This window comes from Oratosquilla oratoria, chromosome 3 (genome assembly GCF_046742065.1).
Source record: "Oratosquilla oratoria isolate Oo_2021 chromosome 3, ASM4674206v1, whole genome shotgun sequence".
NCBI classification, from domain to species: Eukaryota; Metazoa; Arthropoda; class Malacostraca; order Stomatopoda; family Squillidae; genus Oratosquilla; species Oratosquilla oratoria.
Genome location: NC_134779.1, coordinates 40,500,232 through 40,516,420, shown reverse-complemented (window position 1 = coordinate 40,516,420; position 16,189 = coordinate 40,500,232). Strand labels below are relative to the sequence as shown.

The 16,189-nt window shown below is 36.7% G+C and overlaps 1 protein-coding gene across 2 annotated transcripts in view; it reads right to left on the bottom strand.

Moving 5' to 3' along the window:
* The window catches only part of LOC143022022 (cholesterol transporter ABCA5-like), a 385,392-nt gene that overhangs the window by 279,389 nt on the left and 89,814 nt on the right, over positions 1-16,189 (bottom strand). For both annotated transcript variants that reach the window (XM_076179961.1, XM_076179965.1), the window contains 2 exons: positions 9,164-9,350; positions 8,766-8,912 (listed from right to left, as the gene is read on the bottom strand). In XM_076179961.1, the coding sequence (XP_076036076.1) occupies positions 8,766-8,912; positions 9,164-9,350 (334 nt within the window). The remainder of the gene's footprint in view (positions 1-8,765; positions 8,913-9,163; positions 9,351-16,189) is intronic.

Below are 16,189 nucleotides of genomic sequence, written 5' to 3'. Positions count from 1 at the left end.
CGGTAAAGACATTCTTCCAGAATGCAAACTGGGATAAATTCTATATGGAAGAGACAACAGTGGAAGAGAAATGGAATATATTGATGGATAATTACAATGAAGGGGTAAACAGGCATGTACCAAGACAAAAGCAAGAGAGAGAGTACATTTAATGTTGGTTCAACAAAAGATGCAGTGAGGCAAAAGACAGAAGGGACAAAGCTAGGAAAAGGTGGAGAAAAGACGAAAAACAAAGCAAATGGCAAATTTATATAAACTGTAGAAATGAGTATGTTAATGTGAGAAGAGAGGAAAAAAGGAACCATGAGAAGGATATTATAGACAAATGCAAAGATCAACCCAAGCTATTCTATCGGTATGTGAATGGTAAACTTAAAACCAAACAGGAAATGGTGAAACTTCGTCAAGGAAATATAGAATATACAGAAGAATTAGAGATGGTCGAAGTCTTATGTGGTACTTTGTCAAAAGCTTTTTTTTAGGTCTAGAAATGCACAATCAGCCCATCCATCTCTTTCTTCAATTATATCTAATAGCCTTGAATAAAAACATATTAAATTAGTGATGCATGATCATCCTTGTCCGAATCCAAATTGCCTTGGAAATAGTACGCTGTTTTTTTTTTCTTTTTTTCTAAATATTTCACCCATCTACTTTTGACAACTCTTTCACACATTTTTGCTATTGTACTTGTTAGAGAGACTGGTCTATAGTTGGTAGGTTCTTCTTTATTTCCTCCTTTATATATAGGTACAATATTAGCTTTTTTCCAATCTTCTGGAACTTTTCCTTCTTTCAAGGAACTGTTTATTATGCTATGTATTTTGTCTGCCAGTTCATTTCTGCATTCTTTCAAAATCCAGTTTGCTATTTCATCTGGTCCATGTGATTTTCTAACATCAAGATTACTCCAAGTGTTTCATTATTTCATTCTTTGTTACTTCTATTTCTTTCATAGGGGGGACTTTCTCTTTCCATTCGATCTCTTCTGGTTGTATATTCTCCCTTGTAAACACTGATTTAAAATGCTTGTTCGTAATTTCCGCCATTTCTATTTCCTCTGTGTATTCAACTCCTCCTTGTCTTAATTTCTCCAAATCTTGTTTGTTTTTCAGTTTGTTGTTTACAAATCTGTAGAATAGTTTTGGTTGATCTTTACAATTTTTTATGACATCTTTTTCATATTTTCTCTTTTCCTCTCTGCACGCTTGTACATATTCATTTCTATAACAAGTATATATTTTCCATTTTTCAGGTCTTTTGTCTTTCTTCCATTTAGTCCAAGCTTTGTCTCTTTTGTCTTTTAACACTACAACTTTTGTTGTACCAGCACTTTACATATTCTTTTTCTTGTTTTTGTCTTGGGGCATACTTTTCCACTCCTTTTTTATAAATTTTTGTCAAAATATTCCATTTCTCTTCCACTGTTATATCTTCTTTGTGTATTCTTTCCCAGTTTTCATTTTGAAAGAATTCTCTTATTTTATCCAAATTTGTTTTTTCATACATCAATCTTCCTTTTCTATATTGTTCATTTCTTTTCAAGTATATTTTCTCATTTAGTTCTAGTTCTATCAATATGTGGTCACTTTTACTTATTGGTGCCTGGTATTCTATCTTTTCCACTGTATTTACATACCGGGTAGTTGTATTTACCTAGTTGTATTTTACAGGAAGACAGGAAGGGGAGTTATGCTCGTGGTGTCCCGTCTTCATATCTCATTTTATCTAAACTATTTTTAAACTCATGTATTGTTTTTGCACACACCACTTTCTCATCTAACTAGTTCCAACTGTCTATTACTCTGTGAGGAAAGCTGTTCTTTTTCAGATCTCTTCTATAGCTGTCTTTTTTTATTTTCTTTACGTGTCCTCTTGTATTTCTATCATCCCATTTTATCAGGTTCTTTCTATCAGTAATTTCTATGCCTTTCATGATTCTGTAAATAGCTATCAAATCTCCTCTCTTCTTTGCTCTAGTGTCTGTAGTTCAAGTTTTGCTAGTCTCTCTTCATATGATAGTTTTGAGAGTGTTGGTGCCAATTTTGTAATTGCTCTTTGTATTCTTTCAAGTCTTTTTTATACATTTTTTGTACTTGGTGACCATATCGTTGCTGCATATTCCAATCTTGGTCTTATCAGAGTGATTAGAATTTTCTTCACCATTTCTTCATCCAGGTATGTAAATGCAACTTTGATTGTTCTTATTAAATTACAAGTTTCTCCAAAAATCTTATATATGTTTCTCAGGTGACATATTATTCATAACAATGACTCCCAGGTCCTTCTCATTTCCTACTTTTTTAATTCCTTCTTCTCCCAATTTATATGCTCCTGTTATTCTGTTTTTGCTTTTTCCAAATTCCATTATACTACACTTTTTTGTATTGAACTCCATCTCCCACTTCCTACTCCATTCCTGTACTTTATTTAGATCTCTCTGTAGTGATTCACAATCTTCTTCCGTGTTCACTTTTTTCAATAGTTTTGTATCATCTGCAAAGAAGCTCATATAGCTTTCAATTCCTTCATCCATATCATTAATATATATAGCAAACATTATTGGGGCCAGAACTGTTCCTTGTGGAACACCGCTTATTACTTCATCCCATTTTGAGTGTTTGTCTCTTATCACTACTCTCATTTTTCTTTCTTGCAAAAGGTCTTCCATCCATTTAAGCAGTTTGCCCTGTATTCCTCCTTCAGTTTCTAATTTCTTAAGCAACTTCTTATGTGGTACTTTGTCAAAAGCTTTTTTTAGGTCTAGAAATGCACAATCAGCCCATCCATCTCTTTCTTGTATTATATCTATTAGCCTTGAATAGAAACATATTAAATTGGTGACGCATGATCGTCCTTGTCTGAATCCAAATTGCCTTGGATTTAGCACGTTTTTTTCTAAATATTTTATCCATCTACTTTTGACAACTCTTTCACAAATTTTTGCTATTGTACTTGTTAGAGAGACTGGTCTATAGTTGGTAGGGTCTTCTTTATTTCCTCCTTTATGTATAGGTACTATATTTGCTTTTTTCCAATCTTCTGGAACTTTTCCTTCTTTCAAGGAACTGTTTATTATGCTATGTATTTTGTCTGCCAGTTCATTCCTGCATTCTTTCAAAATCTAGTTTGCTATTTCATCTGGTCCATGTGATTTTCTGACATCAAGATTACTCAAGTGTTTCAATATTTCATTCTTTGTTACTTTATTTCTTTCATGAGGAGGACTTTCTCTTTCCATTCAATCTCTTCCGGTTGTATGTTCTCCCTTGTAAACACCGATTCAAAATGTTTGTTCATAATTTCCGCCATTTCTATTTCCTCTGTGTATTCAACTCCTACTTGTCTTAATTTCTCCAAGTCTTGTTTGTTTTTCAGTTTGTTTACAAATCTGTAGAATAGTTTTGGTTGATCTTTACAATTTTCTATGACATCTTTTTCATATTTTCTCTTTTCCTCTCTACACATTTGTACATATTCATTTCTATAACAAGTATATATTTTCCATTTTTCAGGCCTTTTGGATTTTTTCCATCTGGTCCAAGCTTTGTCTCTTTTGTCTTTTAACTCCCTACAACTTTTGTTGTACCAGCATTTTATATATTCATTTACTTGTTTTTGTCTTGGGACATACTTTTCCACTCCCTTTTTTATAATTTTTTGTCAAAATATTCCATTTCTCTTCCACTGTTGTTTCTTCTTTGTATATTCCTTCCCAGTTTTCTTTTTGAAAGAATTCTCTTATCTTATCAAAGTTTGTTTTTTCATACATCATTCTTCCTTTTCTATATTGTTCATTTCTTTTCATGTATTTTTCCTCATTTAGTTCCAGTTCAATCAATATGTGGTCACTTTTACTTATTGGTGTTTTATATTCAATCTTTTCCACTATTCTAGGTTCAGATGTAATTATTAGGTCTAGTCTCGATGGCTCTTCTTCATTTCTATACCTAGTGTTCTCCTGTATCCACTGTGTCACTGTACGGTCAGTAATCATCTCAAGTAGAGCGTTTCCCCATGAGCCATCTCCACCCTTTACTGTCATCTCTTCCCAGCAGATTTCTTTGCAATTAAAGTCGCCCATCATAACTATTCTTCCTCCATCTTCCATTATCTTATTTAATGTTATCTTTGTGTCCTCTAACATACTTTTATGTTCACTCTCTTCCCACGAGGCTGTTTTCGGGGCACATAATTTATCACAAACTTTCTGCTCTTCTTATCTCTGTCTTCCACTTCGATCATAATCATCTCTACTGTATTCTTTCCACATGTGACACACCTCACATTTATATCCTTCTTAGTCAGGAACATAACTCCACCCCCTTGCTTTGTCTCTTTCTGTTTCTAATCCAATAATTATATGCATCATGTCCTACACTGTTGGGTGGTAGACCTTTTAATTTTGTTTCTACAATTCCCATTATGTCCGGTTCTTTTTCCTTCAAATAATCATTCAGCTCATTCAATCCTGTTATTAATCCATCTATATTTGTGTAAGACACTCTTAGTTTTCTGCCACTTCCATTGTGTTCTCTGTTTCCCTTTTGTTTTTCTCTAGTATGTCGAATTTCCTTAGTTTCATATTCACTACTCTCCAATAGAATCTCTCTTTTTCTGACTCTGTTCTGGTCTCGTTTTTTTCCTTAGCTTCAAGTCTTTTCTTTTTTTCCTCCTCTCTTTCCTCTTTATTCATTTCCCTTTTTATCCATACCTTTTTATATTGTTCACTTGTTGCTAATTTCCCTGTTTTGGATAAGATATTCTCTGCCGTCGTTTGTGACCTGAATTTAATCTTAATTGGTCTGGTCTTATTTGTACTATACTTTCCGAGCCTAAACTTCTCTTCAATTTGTTTCATTATTTCTGGCTTATCTTCCTGAACTAATTGTAGTAAACTGCTTACTTTTTCATTTTCCTCTTTGATTCTTGTGGTTCTATCTGGGTTATGTTTCTCTTCCATTCCTAATATAATTATACATTTCTTTTTATCTGCTAAGTCTCTTACTATATTCTCCTTCTGTCTCATCACTTTATTAACTGAGTCTTCAGTTTGTTCTTTCATTTGTTGTTTATGTCAGTAAATGCAACTTTACTGTTTTCTTAGATTTTTTTCCAACCCTCTTTGTTGTCCTAACTATTCCTCTTTAAGTCTTCATTCTCCTCTTTTACTTCTTTTAACTGTCTTTTTAGTTCTTCTATTTCCTTAGTTAAGTTTTTGTTTGCCTTCTCTAGTGCTACCAATCTTTCAACCCATTCCGCCGTTTTTGACATTCTACCGAACCTACTCTCCCAATGTTCAGTCATTTGTTCAAGTTTTTCTTTGAGTCTTGCCAGTTGGAGGAGGTTGGTATCCCCCCCCCCTCATTGAATCCATGGAAATTATCATCCTCACCTTCTATTGTGCTACTCATATCTATGTTTCTAATCTTTACATTTTTGTTAGACCTTTCGTCATCACTAAATTGGGCCGGCCCTCTTTTGTTTACATGGCGTCTGCCTGCCTGGACTAAGTCCTCTCCTTCCTCATTTCCCTCAGTTATCCCTCCCCTTCTCCTTTTTCCTCACTTTCCCACTACACCACGAGCAATTCCCCCCTGTAAATACAATAGGTACTTCCTTTGCGTTGAGATCCACGAGAATTTCACTTTTTCTTCAGGACGTCAATCTCTGCCGTCCATCCAACGGACGTGTGTGTATATATACATATATATATACATATATATATGTATATATATATATGTATATATATATATATAAAAATATATATCAGGACAATATATAATTGGAACAAAGGAAGTGAAGAAAGTGGGATCCAAAAAAGACCTGGGAGTTATCATCTCAAATGATTTGTCCCCTGATAAACAAACAAAATTGTCGGAGAATCCTATAACTTTCTAGGATCAATAAAAGTGGCTTTTACCTATTTAGACGAAGAAAAAGTTAAAAAACTATTAGTCACACTAATAAGGCCTAGACTAGATTACATGTATGCTGCAACACTATGGTCACCCAGTATCAAAAAGAATATAAAGAAAATTGAAAGAATCCAGAGAGTAACCACTAAAATGGCCCCAGCACTTTCAAACATGTCATATGAGGAGGGACTAAATAAACTGAAATTACTGACAAAGAAGAGAGGAAGATGCAACCTACTGACAATCTACAGAATCATGAAAACCATGGAAGTCCTTGATAGAAAGGACTTACTAAATTAGGATGAGAGAAACACAAGAGGACAGGAAAAGAAATGCAAAAAGGATAGTTATGAAAAAAAAAAACAGTTTTCCACACAGAGTGGTGGACATCTGGAACAAACTAGACAAAACAATAATGTGTGCAAAAACCATACACAAGTTTAAGACCAAACTAGACACTGTGAGATATACCATAAAAATAAGGACACCATGAGCACAGCATCCCTTCCCGTAAGATATTAACACAACTAGGTAAATACATTTATGCTCTTCCTCTCTTATTATCCATGTTTCTGCCCCATACATTGCTGTTGGCACAATCACTCCTTCATAAATATCCTCTTAGCATCCATTCCCAAATTTCTATTTCTCATTACACTACTTAATCCCCCAAGGCATTTACTTGCTTCTCTAAATCAACACTTCACCTCCACTCCTCCCTTTCCTGCCACATTCACTGTCCACTTCCTCCAATCTCTCTCCCTTGATACTCACTTTCAATTTGCTGCCATCTTCTCCCTTAGTACATTTCATCACCTTACATTTACCCACATTTATCTTCAACTTCCTTCTTTAGCACAGCCCCCAAACTCTCTCACTAACTTCCTCAATCCCTTCTCTGATCCTGCTACAAGCACAGTGTCATCAGCAAACAACTGGCTTATCTCCCATTTTTCTCAATTTTCTTTAACCATCTCCAATCCCCTGCCCATTACCCTTGCAATTACCTATTACACCATCCCATCTATGTATAAATTGAACAGCCAAGGCGACATAACACATCTCTGATGAAGTCCTACCTCTACCTCAAACCACTTACTCTCTCCATTTCTAATTCTAACACTGGCTCTACTACTCTCATAAAAACTCTTGACTGCCCTTACCAGTTTCCTCCTATCCCATATATCTAAAATAACTCCCACAGTGCCTTCCTGTCTACCCTGCCATAAGCCTTTTCTAAATCCATAAAGGTCCAAAAAACATCCTTACCTTTTCCTAAAGCTTTCTCACATATCTGCCTTACCACAAAAGTCTGATACATGCAACCCCTACCTGTCCTAAATGCACACTGTTCCTACCAATTACTCCCTCTGTTCTTCTCCTAATCATCTCAATCAAAACCCTCCCATAAGCCTTCCCAACTACACTCAACAAATTGATCCCTCTGAAACTACTACACTCACACTTGTCCCCTTTTCCCTTGTAAGGTGGAACTATACAGGCATTCCTCCAGTCCTCCAGCACTCTATCCTCTTTTAGACAAACATTAAACAGCCTCACCAGTTGGTTCACCATCACTCTACCTCCCCTTTTTTAGACACTCTGCATGACACCCATGCAATTCAGGTGTCTTAGCTGCTCTCATTATTTTGATAACTAATTTTACCTCATCTTTCCTTATTTCTCCTCCATTTTCCTCATTTATCACTGTCATTTTCTTAGCACTTCCCACTGCAACTACCTTTCCCTCTCTATTCTCCTTTATATTTAGCAACTCTCTAAAATACTATACCCAGATTCCTCTTACCGCCATCTCTTCCATTATCATCTCTCCATCTGCATCTTTTAACTTTTCTTCTCTATTTTATTCACCTCCCCTTCCTCTCTTAATTTCCTTCCAAAATATTGTTTTACTATCAAAATTTTCTGTTATACTCTTATCCCATTTCACATCTGCTCTCCTCTTTGCCACCTTTATATTATGCTTTACTTCTCTTCTCTTTTCTTTGTATTTCTCATATGATTCTCTCATCCTATTTTGTAACCAATCTGTGAAAGCTCTCTTCTTCTCTTCTACAACCTTTTTTGCTTCATCATTCCACCACTTACTTCCTTCCATCCTCCTTGTTCCACACACCATCTTTGCACACTTTGTGACTCCCTCCTTGAAGCATCCCCATTCTTCCTCCACTCCTAGTTTTACTCTATCCTTCACTTCCTCCCACTCTTCTTCAAATTTCTTCTTGTACTACTCCTTTTCCTTCTCATTTAAGCAGTTTACTCTAAGCACCTTTCTACCTTCTGCCCTTTTAATCTTTCTCTATCTATCCTCCACTCTCAACTTACCTTCCATCAAAAAATTATCTGATTTTCCCCAACTCTCTCCCCTTAGAACAATCACATCCAAAAGTCTTCCTACTCTTCTGGTTACCACTATATAGTCTATTAAAGACCTATCTACTACCCTTCCATCCACCATCCTCTCCCATGTGTATTTTCATCCCAAACACTGTGTTTGCCCTCATCAAATCTCTTTATAGACACATCTCCACCATCAACTCTCCACTACAAATTTTTCCTGTAACTCCACACTTCCCTACCACTCCATCTATTGGTTCATCTCCTACCCTAGCATTGAGATCTAAATCTCAATACGATAATTGGAAATCATGGATACAGCCTAAGTTGGGAGTGTACATGTATTTGAGACTAGGTATGAACTGGAGAATAGGAGACATGACCCAATAAGTGTTGCTCTTTCCATACATACTACAATTAGGTAAATACTTATACACTCTGCATGACAAAAATCATGGAAAAGGACATATCAAACCTAGAGCCACTTACCTTGTCTATTGCAAGTGAAAAAGCACATGGTGATAGTAAACCAAGGGCCCAGAAAGCACCAGAGCTGATTTCATTTCCTAAATAAACTTGCAAATAGTATAAAAGACTGAAGGCAATCTGTGTCAGATTTCCCACAATACCTGCAACCTGATGAAGGAATAACTGAAGGTTAGCATTACTGAATTTGTCACATTTTAATCCTATCACAGTTCTTTGCAATGAAGTTCAGGAAAGTTTTCCACAAAGTATATCATAGTTAAGGGAAGCTTGGAATGGTGAGACATGATAAAAAAATCTTGATTTTATTGTCAATTTCATCTTCTGTATCCCTATGGGAGGAAGTTCTACAGTTAAAAGGCCCTAGTTTCTAATATTATAAACATAGAACATATTCATACCTTTGCTTTGTTGAAAAATGGTGTTAGCATTAAAGCAAACACAATGGCAGATGACCCATACAGCAAAAACAAGAGGAAGAGGAGGAAAAGATCTGCCTTCTGGAAGACCTTTGCCAGTGGAAGAATTATGACACAGATGATTGCTAGTATGAGCACATATGTGTCATAAATAAGAAACCATGCCAACCTAATGGGAATAACCAAATATAAGATATGTTAAGTAATTTCTACAGGTATACGTAAATGTAAAACAAATGAATAAGTGACAGAGATCACAGGAAGAGGGATAAGAATTGAGATGCTTTAAAAGGCTGAAAGGATGTACAATAAAATGATTGCATTGAAACAGAACAGAGAAATGTACAAGGGAAATGTAAAAGCAATATGTTAATGTGGATGAAGATGAAACTGGGAAGGGAGATGGGAGTCTTTGTAAGTGCACATGGGCCTGGTAGTGAGAAGAGTGTAGAGAAAAGGGAGGCTTTTTGGATAGATTTAAATGAGTGCATAGAAAGTTTAGGGAGAAATCTCAATGCAGTGGTATTGGGAGATCTCAATGCTTGAGTACGAAATGAACCAATGGACAGAGTGGTTGGGAAGTGTGGAGTTCCAGGAAAAAATTGTAGTGGAGAGATGATGGTGGAGATGTGTCAGGAAGGAGAGCTGATGATAGCTAACACGGTGTTTAGGGAGAAAGTCAAGCTTAAGTACACATGGGAGAGGGTGGTGGATGGGTGGTAGATAGGGCTTTAATGGACTATATACAGTGAGTCCTCCTTATATGGTAATTCTTTATCTGGTAGAATCACAGTTACGGAATTTGGTAATTACTACCCTTGATTCTATTTACAGTAAGAAAAATTCACAGATACAGTATCCACCAGATATTTTGAAGAGGAAAGAGCAGGGAGAAGGTATGTCTGCCATATCCTATTATAACATGTTATAATGGGTTTGGTATATAGTAATTTCAATTTGCAGTAAGGTTTTCAGGAACGCATATGTACCGTAGAACAAGGACTTACTGTAGTGGTAACCAGGAGAAGAGTAGGAAGAGTTTTAAGTGTATATGTTCTTAGACGAGAGAGTGGAGGAATGTCAGATATTTTTTTGGTGAAAGGTAAGTTGAGAGTGGAGATAGATGGAGAAAGAGGAAAAGGACAAATTGTAGAAAGGTGCTTAGAGTAAACTACTTAAATGGAGAGGAAAAGGAGAAGGAGTACAAGAAGAAACTGAGACAAAAGTGGAAGGAAGTGAAGGATAGAGTAGAACAGGAGGAATGGTGATGTTTCAAAGAGGTAGTCACTAGGTGTGCAAAGATGGTGTGTGTGGAACAAGGAGGATGGGTGGATATAGAAGAATGGATAATGAGTGATCGGATGATGAAGCTAAGGAGGTTGTAGAAGAGAAGAAATAAGCATTCATGGACTGGTTGCAAAGTTGGAAGAAACATGAGAGGTACAAAGAAAAAAAGAAGAGAAGTAAAATATAAGATAAAGGAGGCAAAGAGAAGAGCAGATGTAAAATAGGGGAAGAGTATGATAGAATTTTGAAAGTAATAAAAAGATGTTTTGGAAGAAAATTAGGAGAGGAAGAAGAGGCAAATCAAGTAGAGAAGAAAACTTAAAAGATGCAGATGGAGAGATAATAATGGAAGAGGTGGTGGTAAGAGGAAGATGGGCAGAGTACTTTTAGGAGTTGCTAAATGTGAAGGAGGATAAGGAGGGAAAGGTGGTTACAGTGGGAGATGGTAGGAATATAACTGTGATAAATGAGGAAAATGGGGGAGAAATAAGATGAGGTAAAAGCAATTATCAAAATAACGAGAGCATGAAAGGCACCTGGGTTAGATGGGTGTCATGTATAGTGTCTGAAAAGGGAAGTATAGTGATGGTAGATTGGCTGGTGAGGCTGTTTAATGTTTGTCTAAAAGAGGGTAGAGTGCCAGAGGACTGGAGGAGTGCCCGTATAGCTTATGGTTTCCAAGGGAAAAGGGAACAAATGTGAGTGTAGTAGTTTCAGAGGGATCAGTTTGTGGAGGATTTTGATTGAAAGGATTAGGAGAGGAACAGATGGCATAATTGGTGAGGAACAGTGTGGTTTAGGACAGGAGTTGCATGGATCAGTTTTTGTGGTAAGACAGACATGTGAGAAAGCTTTAGCATAGGGTAAGAATGTTTTCTGGGCTTTTATGGAGTTGGAAAAGGCTTATGACAGGGTCGACAGGAAGGCACTGTGGGAGTTATTGTAGATATATGGGATAGGAGGAAAGCTGTTGAGAGCAGTTGAGTTTTTATGAGAGTAGTAGAGCCTGTGTTAGAATTAGAAATGAACAGTGAGTGGTTTGAGGTAAAGGTGGGACTTCATCAGGGATGTGTCATTTTGCCATGGCTGTATAATGTGTACATGGATGGGGTGGTGCAAGAGGTAAATACAAGGATAATGGGTCGGGGATTGGAGATGGTTAAAGAAAATTAAGAAAATGAGAAATAAGCCAGTTCTTTTTTGCTGACAGCACTGGGCTTGTGGCAGGAGCAGAGGAGGGATTAAGGAAGTTAGTGAAGGAATTTGAAAAGGTGTGCAAAAGGAGGAAGTTGAAGGTAAATGTGGGTAAATGTAAGGTGAAGTGTACAAGGGGAGAGGATGGCAGCAAATTGGAAGTGAGTATTAAGGGAGAGATGATTGATTGATTTATGGAATTTTTGGCTTGAAGGCCAAGCGCCGGAGCCGGTAGGCCATTCAGCACATATCTATCATATATGAATATATAAACTTTCAAGTAAAACAGTAACAATAACCATTCACAAAAACATATCAAAAACAAGATACACTCACAAGCAATCATATACACAATTTCAAATTTACATATCTATCATATATGAATAAATAAACTTTCAAGTAAAACAGTAAGAACAATAACCATTCACAAAAACATATCAAAAACAAGATACATTCACAAGCAATCATATACACAATTTCAAATTTCATAAAATAAATTTATGTCTTTTAAAAACTTTAAAACATTCTTCACATGGGGCTCCTCCCCTAAAATTTCTTGAAGAGATAAATTTGTTAAAAAGTTTGCCCTGCACTTATTAGAGTATGCAGGGCATTGAATTAAAATGTGTTTAATTGTGAAAACAACTTGGCAAGTGGGGCATTGGGGGGCCAGCCTTTCTGCTCCACTTGCCATAAAAAATTTATGGGTAATGAAGGAATGGCCAATTCTTAATCTTGTTAAAACAATACTTGATCTTCTGTTCAAAGAATGAGACTTCCAAGGGCTCATCAAAGGGTGAATCTCTTTTAACTTGTAACTACCGTCCAGCTTTGTCCATTGTTCTTGCCACTTCTCCATTGCAAAACTATGAATTACTTGTTTAAAGTCTGTATGTGGGATTTTTGTGTCTGTTATATGGCTGAGCCTAGTAGCGGCTTTGGCTGCAACATCGGCCTGTTCATTTCCAGTGATACCCACATGGGACGGCACCCAGCAAAAGTTTACTTTTATTTTCTTCCGGATGTTAATAAGTATCAACTAGTCCTGTATTTCTTGGACTAAATAGTGAAGAGGCAATAATTCACATAGAGAGGATAGAATGCTCATAGAGTCTGTAAAAATAACATTTTTATTAGATGGAATAGAGTTAAAAACAAATTTCAGGGCGTTGTTGACTGCCAGCAGTTCAGCTGTAAAAATAGAGTTAAAATTAGGTAACTTCCTCTTTAAAACTGTGCTATCAGATACAACAGCACAACCAACACCATCTTGGGATTTTGATCCATCTGTATAAATAAAAACTGAATCAGCATGTACTGATAATTGTTCTAAAAATTCACTCCTTAACTCTAGAGCAGTTCTATTTTTCTTGTTTTTAATAGGACAAATTACAGTGGGACATCGGTTCCAAGTAGGGAATTTGGGATATGTGATCTCAGCAATTGTAACAGGAACAAGTCATACCTCCTCAGCCCCAACTTCACATCTCACTTCTAGAGGTCTTGACAGAGTACTTTTTCTTGGAGCTCTGTTTACCGGCTGCTTTACATATTTGAAGTTTGAATATTGTTTTGATGTTATGACACGAGATATATATCTAAGGCTTAATTCCTCCCTGTGAATATAAAGGGGAAGAATTCCTGTGTCTACATACAAACTATCCACTAGAGATGTTCTAAAAGCTCCCGAACCAATCCACAAAGCCATATTGTGGACAATATCAAGCTTCTTTAATAAAGTTTTACATGCCGATCCATAAATTTTACATCCATAATCGATTTTGCTAAGGCACAATGCTTGGTAAAGCCTTATTAGAGTTATACGATCTGCTCCCCAGTTGAAGCAAGACATTACCTTTGGTATATTAAGTCGCTCTTTAGCAGTGCATATAACCTCGTTTATGTGATGAGTGAATGTCAACCTTTTGTCCAAAAACAGACCCAAGCATTTTACTTGATCTTCATATGGTAATATGACACCCTCTAAGAATAATATCAGTATCTCTTCCTTGCATCTTAGTCTGGAGAGCCTAATGGCTTTTGTTTTTTCAGCAGAGAATCTGAGGCCCCTGCAATTAGCCCATGCTGTTACTAAGTTAATAACTTCTTGAATCTTTTGGCCTGTTTCTAATGTTGTCGATTTGCTGCACACAATGGCAAAGTCATCAGCAAAAGCCAATCCATTAATTACAGTAGGAACTTGTTCTAACAAACTATTAATGGCTATGCTGAAGAATGTAGGACTCAGAACACTTCCTTGGGGAATCCCTTCCTCTTGAAGATATGCAGAAGAGAAAGAAGAGCCCACCCTGACTTTTAGATAATGGTCAGACAAGAAATCCTTTAAACAATTGAACACATTACCCTCGATACCCAACTCTGCAAGTTGCTTCAGAATGCCTCTCCGCCAGGTAGTATTGTAGGCATTTTTTATGTCAAAAAACACAGCAATGCTCGGATTCTGTATTGCAAAGGAATTCTGAATCTCACAGGTGATAAAAAGTAAGGGATCCAGAGTGCACTTATTTTTTCTAAAGCCAAACTGTCGGTTAGATAGGAGATTTTTTTATTTTAAAAACCAAACTAAATGCATATTAACCATTCTTTCATAGATCTTACAAATGCAGCTAGTGAAAGCAATAGGTCTGTAACTTTGTGGGAGATGAGAGTCTTTTCCTGCCTTTAAAATTGCTATGATAATTGAAGTCCTCCAAGATTTAGGAGAAGATCCAGAAAACCAAAATTTGTTCAGCACATTTAAAAGGAATTTCTTCGAGGATATGGATAAATGAGCAATCATGGAATAAAGAATGTCATCCTTTCCAGGAGAGGTTGGGGAGGATAAAGATAAAGCATTATCCATTTCATCCAAAGGTGAAAAGAAGATTATATGCCTCCGAGTTAGTATTGGTAGGAGGAATAATCATGGTCTTGTCTCTAATTCCCTGAAGTCATGTCAATAATGAAGTGGACTTGAAATATCAGCATAGTGTCTTCCAAAAGCCTCTGCTACTTCTTTTGTATCTGATATAAAAGAGTCATTTATCTTGAGAATGGGCAAAGGAGATGGAGTAAACTTGCATTGTAATTTTCGAATCCTATTCCATACTAACTTAGGGGGAGAGTATTTCAACTCACTAATAAATTTATTGAAGGATTCCCTCCTTCCTTTCTTAAAGATTTTCTTCTGCTTTGCTTGAGCTCTTCTGTACGTTATCCTATTGACTAAACAAGGATATCTCAAATACACTCATACCTCCATTTAACGGACCTCGCTTTAATGGATTTCGGATGCAACGGACAAAATCTGTAGCTTCCGGATCACCTAGGCCAACCAGACGCGGTCCAATGTTTCCGCAGTTGACCGCCAGATGACCTATGGTCGCTTTGTTTGCAACTGTGCCGGAACACGTGGAGCTGTTTGGTCCGTGTTTTTCTACCTTTTTGGCCCTGTTTTGTGTGTTGTTTGTGAAATAATTCAACAGTTTTTTAACCATGGCACCTGTACTTCCTGTAGAAAAGAGGAAAAGAGTCAATTTAACAGTATCACAGAAGCTTGAGTTGATTAAAAAGTTGGAAAGTGGAGTGTCGGTGAAGCAGGTATGTGATGAATATGGAGTAAAGAAACGAACCGTGTCTGATATTCGTAAACAAAAGGAACAACTTACCCAATATTTGCTGAAGTATTTGGGTGAAAATTTTGGGCCAGATCCCAGGTACCGGTATTTACACTAACAGATTGGATAGTGTGCTTAAGTAAAAGTACCGTACTGTATTCATTCCTCATTTTTTCGTAACGTAATCGTTGAAATACAGTAGTATCGGAAACTTCGGACAATCGGGTATATCGTACCGGTGTTCCCTCCTTTTATTCCGTTAAATCGAGGCATGAGTGTATCTCTTATGGCAAGTTCTTGTAACCTTTCTGCTTAAAGCACATTCATCGTTCCACCAGGGAACTACCGGCCGTCGAGGTTTACCAGCTGTCCTAGGAATTATTGAAAAAGCACCAGAAAGTATGACGCCAACCAGATAATCATATGCATCAGTTACTAGAAAAATCACTAGTCAAATAATCAGTCTCTGTGGATCTCCTAAATAATTCCCAATTAGCCTCTCCTGTTTTCCATTTAGGTAAGCAAGAGGAGGGAGTGTTCTTTAAATACTTGATTTGGATAGGCTAGTGGTCGCTACCATGTAGATCTTCATCTATTGACCAACTACAGTCTAATCTTAAGGATGATGAACAAATAGTTAGGTCTATAGCAGAACTTGAGATGTGAAAGACATCAAAGCTGGTCATCAAATTGACATTGTTATTATCAATAAATTCTTCAATTATATTGCCCCAGGGGTCACACCTTGATTCACCCCAAAGAGGTTGCTTGGCGTTAGTCACCCATCAAAATAAAATGGTAAGGAAGCTGGTCGACCAAAGATTGTAGGTCATTTAACTCAAACTGATGGGAGTGTATTTGTCTAGGAGTCGATCTTCCAGTTCAGGTTACAAATACAAAGAACATAAAG